At 43.2% G+C, this 15,849-nt stretch overlaps 1 protein-coding gene across 1 annotated transcript in view; it reads left to right on the plus strand.

The window, feature by feature from the left end:
* Window positions 1-10,515, plus strand: part of fibcd1b (fibrinogen C domain containing 1b) — a gene marked incomplete at both ends in the record, with an annotated part of 248,771 nt that extends 238,256 nt beyond the window's left edge. The window contains 2 exons of the mRNA XM_084046141.1: window positions 3,811-3,990; window positions 10,250-10,515. Coding sequence (XP_083902267.1) covers window positions 3,811-3,990; window positions 10,250-10,515 — 446 coding nt within the window. The remainder of the gene's footprint in view (window positions 1-3,810; window positions 3,991-10,249) is intronic.
* Between the last annotated feature and the right edge of the window lie 5,334 nt (window positions 10,516-15,849).

Below are 15,849 nucleotides of genomic sequence, written 5' to 3' on the forward strand. Positions count from 1 at the left end.
GCAATAATCTAGAATTCAATGCAAAAATCCCAAAGGCTTTTATGTCAAGGGAACCAGGGAAGATGCCAACTTCCTCCTCACGTCTTCACACACACACATCATCCCTTGAACGCTCTACAGAGGTATCTCTTGTATTGATTTTCTGTCATAACAGCCTTCAGACCCGCTCACAAAAACGCTCACATAGAATGCTTGAAGGGCTCAGACATGATCACAACTTCTTCACATTCATCAATATTTGAATTGTACACTGAAATAAAGACAAGTTACATAACGCCACAAGGTTAAAGTGGCCGTTATGTAACTTTTCTTAATGAATACAATTTAATTTTGAGTCTGCGAGGCAACATTCACACAATCACGTGCAGCATGCGTCCCCTCACCCTGCGCCTAATGGCTGTACATGGGGCCGACGCGTGCTTTAGCGTGATTATGTGAGTGTGGCTTCAGGAAGTAAATTCCTAGCCTCGATCTCCAGGCTTTTACTTTTTAGTTTTGCTAAAAAATAAAAGCTTGGAAATTCCTGTCCCAGCTGTTGGTACGCAAAAGCGCCTCGCGTCACCTGATGTGCCGCGCATTATTTATTTTGGGTGCGCAGTTATGTGCACCCCTGTCTATTAGGTTCTCAATGGTAAAAATGGCTGCAGGAAACCGGGTTCAAATCCGGGGTAGAAGAGGAAAGTTACATAGTGCAGCTTTAATTCAAATCTTAGAATGTGTATTACATTTGAGCTCACACGTTGGTGACAAGTCTACCATTCGCAACATCAGGGAGAACTATATACAACTTTCACCATATGTACCCTAGCATCCCTATTCTGCCGAGCATTCTGCGAAAATTACTCTGCGTAGGAAAAAGGAGCGGACCAAGATCGTGTGGGAGCACTGATACAGATATTCCTGGAATGTACTGTATAGATAGATACCTCATGCTGCTTTGTTAAAAAGTCTAGGAGCAGACAAACAATATTTGTTAATAAAGGGGTGCATAAAGCTGCAAGCATCCAAAAACATATTATAATATTTGATGTTTTACTTAGTACAAACAAGTGTGCCCAGCTACAGTGCTTAATTTATAAATTAGTATGTCCTGGAGACCATGAGCGCGATTTCTTTCATTCAGTATATTTAGTATTTATTTTACCACGCGATAGCCTCAGAAACGCTTAATAACATCTGTTTCAAAAATCAAAGAAAGCATGTTAATTAATCAGAGCACTCACATACGAATGTAACACTAGCTGAAAGCCAAATATTTAATTTATGACAAAAGCAGGGGGAGGCCCATATAAGCTCTCTCTCTCTCTCTCTTTCTCTCTCTGCGCTCTCTCACATCGACTGTGTTCGTTCACTTCCCTTGTTGCTCTTCTGTCTTTGGATTGCTAGCTCTGGGGGGAAAAATGGAATTGGCCAAATGTTCTACTGTATTTACGACCACAAAAAGCAAGCAGGCTGTTCGGTCTGTCTATCGATCTCTGCCCACACAGTCCATGCAGCACACAGTACACACAACAAACAGCGCTAACCATGGTTCCTAAACAACAGCTCATACACACAACAAACAGTGCTATCCATGGTTCTGAACCAACAGCTCAAATACACAACAAACAGCGCTGTCCATGGTCCTGAACCAACAGCTCAAATACACAACAAACAGCGCTGTCCATGGTCCTGAACCAACAGCTCATACACACAACAAACGGTGCTATCCATGGTCCTGAACAAACAGCTCAAATATACAACAAACGGTGCTATCCATGGTTCTGAACCAACAGCTCAAATACACAACAAACAGCACTGTCCATGGTTCTGAACCAACACTCCCTACTACACTAGAGTTTCCCAAACAATGGGTTGGGGCACATTTTTTAGGGTTGCAGGCCCATTTTCATGGGTCACAAGTAAATGTTCTAAAATTCCCAAAATAAATAACAAAAATGAATGTATACATTTAAAACAAATTCAAACATTTTTTCAAGAATGTCATGAATAAAATAAAAAAATCTAGGAAATTCCATAAATAAAAATAAAATTAATTCATTAAAAAGTAGTGAAAGTAGCAGATCTACAGGCTCACAACGCGTCGCAATGAGCTTGTAGATCGGCTATTTTCACTAGTTTGGTCCCTACACACACCAAACAGCACTGTCCATGGCTCACAGGGAGGGACATGGAGGGGAGGGGAGGGAAACCCAAGTTAGAATTAAATAAATGCCTTTGAATGTGTATTTGGAGGTGACAGAGCTCGCTCTAGAGGTGACGGGAGTGCAGGAGGCTCAAACTCAGAGGTCCCGGAGCTGAGCGATTAGCGATTAGCTTCGGCATTAATTAATGCCAAAGCCCTGCTACCAACAACATTCACAAGAGAGCACATTTTATTATTTGTGTCAGCTTAAAGCATTCACTTTTATAATTATGATAACCACCAGGGCCTGGAATTTCAATGAACAATTTCAACACCCTTTGGTGTTGTAATCTTTGAGAGCACAAAGGCCAAATGACAAAAAAGAACAATGATTTTAAGTCCACGGAAATAATAATAGAATATTTCCTTTCCACAAAATGTATTTGTATTTACTTATTACCAATATTTGTCGAAACTCCTGGTTCAAAAGTTTATACATGCTCAGCAGCCCTGGACTAATCACAGAGTCACTGGACTCAATTGAAGATTGGGGGTCAGGGGGAGTGAAGAATTCTGAATCTCAACAAAAGACACATGGTTTTTAAAAACTGAATTGACACGAAAGAGGCAGAGGAGAAAACAATACAGTCACTTTTGGACATATGACGCGCCGCATTTTCGAGCTTGTAGATCTGCTACTTTTAATGCTTTTGTGTGACCCATGTAGTATGATCAAGTAGGGCGTTACCTTTTTACGAAAAAACACAAACAGTTAAAGTATGGAGATAAGAGGTTTCTGCCTGACAGTTTGAAAGTCTAGAAGCAGACAAAAAATATATGTTTATAAAGGGTGCAGCTTACCAAAAACATATTATAATATTTCATATTTTACTTACAACTAACAAGTATGCCTAGACCCACAGTTCTTAATATGTAAATGAGTTTGTGGAGATGAGCGGTTTCTGCCCGACAACAACGATTAGACTTGTTTTTATGGGCAGAAGGCCAAACTGAGGGGCTACGGTGGCCATGTCCTTCATGGCCTCCATGAAATTCTTGCCAGTTGATTACCACGGTCCCTCAAACTAAATGGAATGGAAAACATACATACAATCATATAATCTGGACCCCTAGTGTCCCTGTTCAGGCAAACATTTGTCGAAAATGCTTTTCGGGGAAAGACATTTGGTGTTGAGGGGGAAAAAAGGAGGTTGGGCAAGTACAGACCTCTGGGGGTCTTCAACACAGTACTGTATATAGGGGGGTCGCATGTTAAAACATTTTCTAGCAAAAACGTTATGCTGAGTTCACACTGGCAGTGCCAAGATACGCTACACAGCATTTGTAGCTTTGTATCTTTGAATCTGAAGTTGAAACCAGCTCAACCTTTTTGTAGCTTTGCAGCCGTTGTAGCTTTTGTAGCAGCTACAGACGTCGGACGTATCCTTGTTTCTTCATGCCGCTGGCTGCCATTGAAAATGAATGGTAGCCGCCTGTATCTTTGTTGTTGCCAGTGTGAACGCAGTATTTTACTTCTTAATAAATGTGTGATGTTGAAGAGCAGGTATAAAGTCACGTTGAATGATTCACCAGGAGCAGCAAGAGATGTCCTCATACCTCCAGGAGCGTTTCTAATTGGTCACATCTCTCTCTCTCTCTCTCTCTCTCTCTCTCTCTCTCTCCAGGACTGAAGCAGATCCATGCCCTATCCATCCAAGGTAATTACGAGCTGCGTATCGACCTGGAGGACTTTGAAAATAGCACAGCGTATGCCCAGTATGGCACCTTCGGAGTGGGCCTCTTCTCCGTGGACCCCGATGATGATGGATACCCTCTGACTGTGGGAGACTATACTGGAAACGCGGGTACGTCATCATATTATAATTGGGGAATGTTGTTTCCGTTTGTTTCTGTTTTGTCTTGTTATTTCTTTCCCTAAAAGTTTGTTCTTAAACACGTATAAGTTTCCACAATATTTTGCTCTTTGATGTATCTACTTGAGAATCCTCCAATTATATCCACATACCTGTTTAAAAGAAGATTTACTTGGGTGCAGTGAGTGGTCCTCAAAGTGGGTTCTAGGGACCCTCAGCGTTCCTTGAGGGGGTTCCAAATGGACCCATGCAGGTCTGTAACTAAGTTATAGGGGTCGTTGACATTAAAAAGTTAGAGAACCACTGCCCTGGTGGGTCGCCTGGTAGGAGCCACGCCACACGAGGGGGGGCTGCAGCTGGTCCGGGTTAGGGTCCGACCCAAGGCTCTTTTCCTCCCCCCTCTCTCCTGCCCTTCCTGTCTTCTCTGTTCACTGTCTCTGTCCAAATACAACAGATGCTTTTCCTGAATTCATTTGCAGATACCAGAGGTGCTTTGCGGCACCTCTGGCACCTGTGTCGGCTGGTATATTTGTTTTGGTGAACATCAGCACTATACTCTGTGTCAAAGGGATTAAAGACTGACTTAAGACAGCTTACACTGAGTTGAATGTGTGCAGACATTACGAATTTCATATGATTGCATATGTTGTCACGTATATATTGGTGTTCATCTAACGTGGTCTTGTACCACAGATTGGCTAATCGCTCAAGACTCAAGACAATTTGGGCTTTTACAACATGCTTTGTGAAGTTTAAATGCATTCGCCAGAAAAAAACAAAACAAACTAATGTTAGGCCAATAGTAACTCCACCACGGTCGCATGACTCCAACGTCATCCCCACAAATGCTTGTGCAATTGGCTAGTTATAAGTATAGATCCCATAAGCAGGTGCCCGACTGCCTAATTCTGGTCCATAGCTTTGTGTAATCCCATAGCCTGGAGGGACGATTGCTCTGAGATTACAAATTTACAAAAATAACATGGTTGTCATTGACCGATTTGAACCATATTTGGGAATTGAGGTTTTTGGCCTGATGACAGCCTGCACAAGAAACATGATGCTTGGACTACTAGCGAGATTAGCTATGGACAGACAGTTAGGGAAAACCAACACTTTAACTTAACTGTTCACTGTTAACATTTCTCTTAACAGTGATTTCCCCACACAGTAAAATCCAGAGTGTTCATTTAACTGCACGTTGACCAGTAATGGTAAATGTTTTACACTTTTAGAGTTAACCCCTTCAATCCGGGAAAGCATCTGTGTCACTATCATTTTAACCACTTTAACCATTATTTTATACTGTGGCTATTCAAAAATAGCAGATCTTCAAGCTCATAGTGTGTCACTTTGTGCCGCGCTATGAGCTTGTAGATCTACTATTTGAATATATATATATATATGTATTAAAGCGAACATTTTTAACTCAAATCTGCTTCTGGGGGTCCCTGGAGCAAATTATTTTGAGGTGGGGGTCTGCGGCCAAATACATATAATGTTGGGTGGTCCTTGACATGAACAAGTTTGAGAACCACTTACATAGACACATATATTTTTCAGAAAACTGTTAGGATTTAGAAGACATTTGTAGAATCTGCCTCAAGATGTTACGGGTCAATTTAACACTCTAGATTTCACTGTGAACCGTTTTTTTCTCCGGCGCCCGCAGCCATTCACAAAGCAGCGTGTATGCTGCCCTGTGGCAGAAAGCTCCGGGGAGTGTTGGGTCCTTAAAGTCAAGCATTTTGCATCCTCTACTTAAACCAACCCAGGCAGCTACGGCGACAGAAGGATCGGTTACGTCTGTGTCTTTGTTCCTCCCAAAAAACAAAAAAAGATGTCAGATCCAAGCTAAGCTTTTGCCTGTCACCTTGATTAAATTACTTCCAATTAATTGCTCCGCTTGACCCCGCAGCGTCAACAAAAACCTGTCGTTGAAATGGAAGAAGCAATTTAAAGAACCTTTGGGGAGCATCGCTCTGAGAATACAGAGAGAATGGGGACAGATATGAGAGATGGAGGAGAGGGAGACGGAGGGGGTGAGGCGAGGAGAGGAGAGGGGTGGAAATGAGGGTAAGAGGGGGGGGGTGTGGTGCAAAATAGAATGGTGCAGCCGAGGGGACAGGTGTGAGAAATGGAGAAGAAGTGAGTAAAGGAAATGAGGAAGAGGGTAAAGGAAGATGTGGACCGAGAGGTACAGTATATGGCTATAGGGGGGACGGGACAGGTGCAATGAGATGCAACCATTTAAAAAACTCTAGACCAAGGGGGTCTTCGACAGGGGGTCCGGGGCCCCTAGCGGGTCCTCGGAGCTACTGTAGGGGGTCCGCCAAATCTCTTTTTTACATTAACCACTTGAACCCTATAGCATCTCTATTCTGAGGAACATTAGCCGGAAATAGCAGATCTACAAGCTCACAACGCCTCGCGTTGTGAGCTTGTAGATCGGCTATTTTCGGCAGAGAGGTTTGGTGTTGGGGGGGAAAGGAGCAAATCAAGTACTAAGTATTGAAGGTTTAAGTGATTAAATGTCTAAAAAACAAACAAACAAAAAAATGTTGTTTACACAACACTGATGATAGTCAATGAAGCTATCTATGAAATATATGAATAAGTTTAATCTGCAAAAAAGAAAAATGTAGTCAAATGGACCTGAGTTGGACCTGAGTTGGCTCTGCATTGCGATGCGTTGAGAGCTTGTAGATCTCCTATGTTTTGGCTAAACATAGCGGACCCCCCCCCCCCCATAATATGGATGCTGGGGTTCAAGTGGTTGAAAAGGGCAGGAGGAAACGGTAGCGGAGGAAAGAATAGGAACGAAAAAATGCATTCTGGGAAGAAACCAGCTTTTTTGGCCCGGATCTGGTGTCTGTTAAAAAGCCCGTTATGTTCCTGGTCCTGTCCTCCGTATAGACCTAACCTTGAACTGATGTGCCTGTCAGACAAATTTGAATCGCGCACCGCTTTCGGAGGAGGAGGCGCTGCTTAGCTTATCCCCGCTCAGCATATCCTGCCTCCCTTCCGATAGCCTGCCTTCCCTCTAAGGAAGCCAGTGTTATTGTTAGTTATTTTTATTTGGCATGGCTGAGATCTGCGTTCAAGTCGACAGGTCTTCATTTTGGGCTGGGAGCAGCTGGACGCTAATGGGCTTCGCAGGAGTCTAGCTGGCTCCCCTCAGCCCTCCAAGGTGACACCCAGTGCCTCGCGAACGAGACTCTAAGTGCCCCCGTTTTTTTTTCCTTCCAACCCCCCACCTTCCCGCCTCTGTGTCCGATGGACTTCATCACACTGTCAAGGCCATTAGGCCGTCCCCCCTCCTCCTTCTCCTCCTCATCATCATCTCTCCTGCTCCCGAATGTGCAGCAGTACACAACATGAACACTAGACGAGCCTGTCACGCTGTTATTTATCTATTTATTTATTTTTCCTACTTGGGGTTACCATGGTAACAGCAGACGGAAGGGGCGAGATAGATGCAGAGCTTGGAGGACAAGGTGCTGAATGACCACTCCCTGGGCAATTAAGGGATATTTGATGCCCCGATGAGCTGTTAGCCATCATCTGGCGCCTAGTCAACAACAGACCTCCCCCCTCACCTTCATCACACCAACCCCTCTGTTCACAGTGTGAAGTCAGTTTTATAAAGAGAGGACAGAAGGGGAGGGAGAGAGAGAGAGAGAGAGAGAGAGAGAGAGAGAGAGAGACAAGTGGAAGGAAAATAGGGAGTTGGGAGGTGAGTGTGCATTGTGAGCTCCTAGGAACATGCTGTACAACTCAGCTGAAAGTTTGAGGTCTCTTGCAATATCAGCGCGAAAATTGCTTCTGCCTCGTGTCTGCTTGACTCTTCAAAGGTTGTACCCAGTGGGGAAATCATTGTCACGTTACAATTAGATGCTAAACGAATGCAAATTACCTGCAAGAAACAAGACAACTGATGTTGACAAGCTTTCCCACTGAATACAGTTTTCAACCTCACATCTATTGTACTATAGTGGTTCTCAAACTTTTTCATGTCGCGGACCCCCATCTCAGAATATTTAGTTCCAGGGACCCCCAGAAGCAAAGATTTGAGTAACAAATGTTTAATGTAAAAAAATATATATTCAAAGATTTGCACACATTTTCCCGATTTGTCTAAAATAGCAGATCTACAAGCTCATTGTGCGGCACTCGGTTCCGTGCTATGAGCTTGTAGATCTGCTACTTTTGAATAGCCAAAGTATAAAATATGGATAAAGGGGTTAAAATGATTGTGACGCTTTATTAACTAATTTTGCTGGGGACCCCCTTTGAGAACCAATGCTATGACGTGCACCAGCTATACAGTACGTGTCCATCTAATGTCATAAATAATCTGACAGTGACATTACTGGAGGCGTAGAGAGATACGTTTTGTGATGTTATTTGTTCCACTTTACTTAAAGTCATACTGTCTACCCTTTTCAATTAAAAAGTTACACGGTTACTACACACCTCTCTTGGAGAGGGATTTGCGCAATCTCTGAGTTAGAAAGTTGAACGAATTAACACTTAACACATTTACCGTGTGCAGCGGTCCACTGCTCTGGAACGTTGTAAAGCCAGTGTTGTAATGGTCGCAGGCCAAACTCACACCAACAAGAGACATTTTAACCGCTTGAACACCAGCCTCCCTTTTCTGGGGGCGACATTTGCCAAAAATAGCCGATCGTGCACCGCGTTGTGAGCTTGTAGATCAGCTATTTTTGGCAAAGACATTTGGTGTCGATGGAGGGAATGGTCCAAGTACAGTTTTAACTAACTCAGGTCGGGTTTGCTAGAGAGCACTGTTTCCCAAACAGTGGGCTGGGACCTATGTCTGGGTCGCGGACCCATTTTTATGGGTTGTGAATAAAATCCCCTTTTTTCTCTCCTACATTTACAAAAAGAAATATATTATATTAAAAAAAAATAAGGTTTAAATTAAAACATCACAACTTTTCATCAATTAAAAACTATTCCAAATTGTTTCAAAAGCATTTCTTGAATAAAATCAAAACATGAATTACATTCCATAAATAACAAAAATAAGAAGTAGTGAAAATAGCATATCTACACGTTCACAGCGCGAATCGACGCGTTGTGAGCTTGTAGATCTGCTATTTTCACTAGTTTGGGTCCCGCGGGCAAATATTTAATTTATCTTTTGGGTCTTGAGCTAAAAAGTTTGGGAACCACTGTGCTAGAGGATTTAAAATGGTTACATTTTAGTTTTCAGTGCGTCAAGAGACATACACATCCTAATGGCATCATTAGGGAGGCGAAATTAAAAGCAGAATGATAATAAGATCAACAGTGAACCTTTGATGCATTGACTACAAGGCATTATGACCCTTTGCTTTTGGTAATGATGATTGACTGGTCTGTAGAGAAACCTTTTAATTTTCTCTCTCATCTCCTATTTATGGGACTGATTGATTGTTGGGTTCTTCTGCTATTTGGCAATAAATCAGAGAGCAGTTGTGTGGAGCTGTCTACTGATTAGTTTCTCGGTTTCTATTATCTGAAGAAGCAAAAAAAATCTCTTGAAGAAAGAAGCTTGAATTGAGGCCAAAGCAGGGGTAGAGGCAATAAATGTTATTCTCCGAGGGATTCTTTTTTAATCTTTAATTATCTTTTTAATCTCTAACTAATTATTTCCCTCATCTCTGTTCCTTCCCTTTTCTCTTCCTAAACTTTTCGTACTCATTTTATGACAGTGTGTGTGCGTGCGTGTATATGTGTGTGTGTGTGTGTGTGTGTGTGTGTGTGTGTGCGTATGTGTGTATGTGTGGATATACTTATATCCAGTGGTGTAACGTAACTAAGTACATTTACTCAAGTACTGTACTTGAGTAAAATGTTGAGGTATTTTTTACTTTACTGGAGTATTAACAGTTTTCAGTGCTTTTACTTCTACTCCACTATATCTCAGAGGCAAATATTGATATTGATACAATTTACACATTTGAAAACGTGTGAAACGGGACATTCTGCATAATGAGTACTTTCTACTTTTGGTACCATTTGTGTACCGATACTTTTGTACTTTTACTCAAGTAAATTTTAAATTCCTGACTTTTACTTGTATTTCTACATTGCAGTATTGACACTTTTACTTACTAAGTAAAACAATGTAATACTTTTTCCACCACTGCTCATATCACTATACTTGTTTGCATGTGTTCTGTGTTGAAACCCCCCCACCCACTTAACCACCCCACCTCTGTCCTCTTATATCACCTCGCAGGAGACGCCCTGCTGAAGCACAACGGCATGAAGTTCACCACCAAAGACAAGGACAACGACCACTCGGAGAACAACTGCGCCGCCTTCTACCACGGCGCCTGGTGGTACCGCAACTGCCACACCTCCAACCTGAACGGCCAGTACCTGCGCGGCCAGCACACCTCCTACGCCGACGGCATCGAGTGGTCCTCCTGGACCGGCTGGCAGTACTCCCTCAAGTTCGCCGAGATGAAGATGCGGCCCACCCGCGACCCTGAGAGCAAATGAGAAGAACCCCCCCCGCCGGCGACCAACGAGAGCAAAAAATGAGAACATCATTAAAAGCGAACGAGACGAGAAATGTTATATATATATTACTAAAACATGGAAGAAACAAAAACACAACTTTTGACGGCTAGGCTGTAGTTCCTTGTCTTGATATTGTTTACTGACTGAAACATTACCTCTTTGATTAGTTGAACTCTGCTGTTTTCCGGTTGTTTCCCCTGCTGTCCTCCGATGCCTGCGATGCTTGGTGTTCCTCTCCCTTCCGCTCCATCGTCGGGCTCTTTGAGGCTATTTGTGTCGTGCCGGTTGTCATTATCCCTCCCGCGCGGTCCATCTTTTTAATCTGCGCCGCCCCCTCGGAGAAGAAGAACATATGGCGGAGATGCTGTTGTTTGTTTGATCAGTGCTTTTTCACGCGTCGACCTCCATCCCCACAGACCCCCCCGGCTTCCAATCACAGACCACCCATGTCCAACCCACATAGTTTTTTTTTTTTTTTTACATCTTCAATGACTTTTCTTTTCCCGTCTGACACAGAATCATCACACGTTATTATCCTCAAGCTGAATTCACACCAGTAGTGGCGAGGCTCAATGTGTTTACCATATCGTTTATTGTTTGTGGGACCCCCAATCTGCAATGTAAAAAAAAACTGTGGTATAAGCGACTGCTGCTTTCCCCACCGCGGCAGGAGGCGGAGCCAGCAAAAAGTGTTTCCTCTACCGCTGTGTGGCGAGACAGAGCAGCAGCCAATCAGAAGTGTGCTGTGGTCTGGACCAGGTGTTCTCACTGGACACCACAAGAACTGACTGTATGGTGAATAGTCAATATTGATAACAAAGTTTTAAACTAACAAGTTGTGGGAGTGAAATTAATCAATATTGAGCAAACTACATGGCCTATTTCTTAGCTGAAATGTATAAATAATTTACAAACAGGATCCGGTGTCTGTACTTCTCCTGCCTGCCTGCGAGCCTGCAGTGAGTCGGGCACAGCTGCTCGCTTCGATCCGCTCGGAGCAACCGAACACGACTCGCTAATTTACGAGCGTTTAGCATTTCTGCAAATGTTCCGCACGACGGACATTCGCTCGCAGCTGCTGGTGTGCATTCGGCATTACACAATCACACACCAGCACACACACCTCAATTCCTCAAAACTCATATTATGTTCACCTCCTGGTCTGTGGTTGACGTGGCCTTTAGATTGAAGTCCAAATCCTGTGATCTCTCAAACTTTTTTGTTTTATTTCAAGGACCCCCAGTTAGACCACAGACCCCCCAGGTAATATGATTTGTATCTCTGCGACCCCAACCTACGCTGTAAAGTCGAAATGGAACCAAATGGACCTGCAAGGATCCATTTGGTTCCATGTGTACATTCTCTGAGTTTGCAGACCGTGTAAGGGTCCATTTGGTTCTTTACCATCAATCATTAAGTTGGGGAGCCCCCTCAAGGACCCCTGGACTTTGAGAAGCAGTGGTCTAATCTAACCGCTGACATGGCTAATCAGTGGGTGAAGTGAAGGCTAGCTGGGTGACATACAGTGGACAACAGATACAAAGTACAGTATCACCTGTATAAGGGAAGCTCATCAAGAGAGAGTAAGGACCCCTCAGTACTACAGTATGCACACAGCATGTCACATTTATATTCCTGGTCTGTGTGATGACCCCCCAGAGAGAGTTACAGAATCTCTCATCACATATTGTGTCTCATATGGTGTTATTTTTGTTAAGTCCAAAAGGAGGGGGGGGGGGGGCATGAGTTGAAGCAGAAGCATGGAGTATTGTTAAGGTAACAGGGGAATGGAAAAATGAATAAAACAAAGTAGAAAGGAGGGGAAGAGAGAAAATGAGAAAGACATGAAGAGAGAGAGAGAGACAGAGATACACAAATAGAGAGAAATAGAGAGAGAAAGAGAGGTGAGGAGGGTGTGAGAAGAGGAGTAAAATCTCATTCATCTGACTGGGGCCATTAGGGAGCATATTGGGCACTTTGTCTGATCAGCCTGCCAGCTGAGTGTTAGCCAACTGATGCAGCACTCACAGATGGCAACCCAGCAGAGAGAGAGAGAGAGTGTGTGTGTGTGTGTGTGTGTGTGTGTGTGTGTGTGTGTGTGTGTGTGTGTGTGTGTGTGTGTGTGTGTGTGTGTGTGTGTGTGTGTGTGTGTGTGTGTGTGTGTGTGTGTGTGTGTGTGTGCGCGTGCGTGCTTGCGTTCTTGCGTGTGTGACGTGTGTGCATGCAGGTGTCTCTGTGCGTGCGTGAGTATGCATGTGTGTGTATATGTGCTCAAGAGAGTCGTCTGCACACTATTAATTTCCTCTCGTGAGTTCTGTAAAGGGACTCAATTGACCAGAATGTGCAACACACACAAAACAATGTAGTACATGGTTGGCACAGTCAGTCTCTTCTCTCCTATCGCAGAGCTTATGAATTATGTACCAAAAAAAACAAACAAAACAAAGTGTAGAGCTAATAATGCCTATGCATACTGTATGACAGGCAGGGAGGGGCTCATCAAGAAGACCTTTTAAGACCACAGAATGAATGGATTATGCATTATCTGTTAAACCAGTGGTTCTGAAACGTTTTAATTTCAAGGGCCCCTCCATAACTCGGAGAGTGTGCATATGGGTTCATTTGGTTCCATTTGCACAGCACTCTCAGAGTTACGGACATGTAAGACCCTGAGGGTCCCTGGAACCAACTTTTGAGAATCATTGTGTTAAACCCACAAAGATCAATTGCAAGTTTTTTATGGATTCCCCTTAAGCCTGATTCATACTATTTTTTACGACAGTGTCCTAGGCTGAAAATGTCTGATTAACAAACCCTCTCTGACATTTTGTTTTAGCTTGTAGATCGGCTATTCTCGGCACGGGACACAGTATAAATCGTACAACAAAGTATAAATCAGGCGTTATACTCTTATTTTTTTTGTGAGATGAGGAACTGATGTGTTTTGTTTTCCCCATCGCCCCTATTGCTCCCCTGCTTCGATTGGTTTGGACTTCAGTTTGTGTACTCTGCTCCTAGCTGTTTGTTATGGATTTCTGTTGTAATGAAGGGTTTATTCTTCGTGCAATACAGCAGAGAGACATTCGCTGTAAAATAAGGTTTGATGCACTCACAACCAAACTGCATTTTATTCTGAAATAGGAACTCTACAAGGTGGTATGGCACAACAAAAAGAACAACTGACATGAATAACAAAATAATTGTTTGTCTGTACAGTATCATGAAAAAAAAGAAAAACACAAAGGCAACCATTTTTGCTTCCCCGTGGAATGAAAAATAGTGCAATTCTGAATATTTTTTTATGTACCTTTTTTCCTTTCATGTCAGTTTCATCTTTGAGTTTCTTTAGATGTACCGAAAGCTTTAAAAAAAAAAAAAAGGAAAGAACATCTGTAGATTTTATTGTACAGTGTGTATGACTTTTAGAGCATGTGAAGCCGTTTTCATACTATGCCAAAAGACAACATTGAACTCAAGCACACAGACTTTATACAAATTCACCGGTTAAAAAGAGAAAGAGGTGAAAAAAAAGAAAAAAAAGAGACTATATTAATATTCAGAAATCGTTGTCCCTTCTTCAGCCGAACGAACAAACCCGGGGATGTGGACGGTTCCGCTTTGAAGGTGAAGCACAGAGTTAAAAGAGGAAGCACACATCATGGACATGCAGTACCCAACGGGGAGCGTGGAAAATAATAGCCTCTGAGGCTATGACAATGGCACAAAACCAAGTGGTGGGAGAGCCTTTTTTTTTTTTTAAGCTCTGGGCATTGTGGCCTGGCTCATTGGACCTGTGTGGGGGATCTCTCTCACATGTGTGGATGTCTCAATGACACTGGGGGGAGGACATGGTGGATGGGTTGTAAAGGGGGGAAAGCCCTCCCTCTCTGGGGGGAAACGCGTGTAGAGAGCAAAAGAACCCCAGATGATCAGTCCTGACACTGGATGAGCTGTGATGAGTCCCCCCCCCCCCCCCCCCCCATCACTCGCACTTAGTGGGGCCTCCCATTGCTTTGTGTGTGTGTGTGTGTGTGTGTGTGTGTGTGTGTGTGTGTGTCTCATATATAGGCTGCAGTACCATGGCCACATACGTACAGCTGTCCTTCATGGTGACCAGCCATGCAGTTACACAGGAGTATTTTAAAAAGCCCGATTTATACTTTGTCGTGCGACAGTGTCGCACGGCCAAAAATAGCCGACCTGCAAGCTCACAATGCGTTGCAGAATATGCGTCACATTGTGAGCTTGTAGATCTTATTTTCGGCACAGAAACCTAACGGGTTTTGGAAGGTTTCAGCTTACAAGAAGGTTCGGGGTTACCCTTCCCATAGTGGAAAAGAGCCAGTAGACTCACAGACACGCTTCTTGATGGACTTAAAGCGGCACTACGTAACTTTTTTTTAATGAATACAATGTAATTATGTCCAATCTGTATGGTAGAGTATGTTAATACAATATAACTTATACAACTGGGGTGGTTGTATTTTGTCTCCCTGCTCTTCTATTGAGATTTAGATTGTGTCAAAGGTCATGTCTCACTTAGACACAGGAGGATCTGACACGAATTCTGACCTGACAGTCAAGATTCAATTTATCCCCTGAGCAAGCAGGCAGGCTCTATTAGCTCAATGGTAAAACATGTCAGCACTTCCCGGAGTGTAGAAGAGGAAAGTTACATAGTGCAGCTTTAATGCCCACTGCCCTACATCAAAGCACAGACGTGAAACGTTATTACTAGCGAATCACGTTACCCTGGCACAACAAAACTTGGCACAAAACAACATGCGAGAGTGCAGCACAAATTGTAGATGTTGTTATGAGTTGGATTATGTGTGTGGGGGGGGGAAATATATAAGTTGATTAGATATCGAGGGAGCAAGCAGCAACAGGCTTAGGAGAAGGAAATGTAGTGTGTGTGTGCGTGCGTGCGTGCGTGTGTGTGTGCGTGCGCGTGCGGTAAGTGCATTGGCATGTGCAGTAAAGTATGTGAACACATCAAATGCTACAGCAAGAGGAGGGGGGGATAAAAAAAAGTATTCCGAAAAGCTATGTGATGCTTATGTACAATTTGCCTCCCCCCTGCTATTTGTGTTGACAACAGAGAAATTTAAATAATTAAATGAACTATTACTTAAATGTGATTGTGAATCCATTAGAGTGGATCACCACCTTCTGGTATTGTGTTGAACTGCGCGCTCATGATACCCATGAACTTACCCACCCCCCCGCACCTTGTCCGTCAATACGGGGGATGAAAAATCACTTAAAGCACAAAGTTGTGCTTACTGTATTATGTTAACGCCACTTTATCCT

This window comes from Gymnoscopelus microlampas (assembly GCF_963454915.1).
Source record: "Gymnoscopelus microlampas genome assembly, chromosome: 21".
Taxonomy (NCBI): Eukaryota; Metazoa; Chordata; class Actinopteri; order Myctophiformes; family Myctophidae; genus Gymnoscopelus; species Gymnoscopelus microlampas.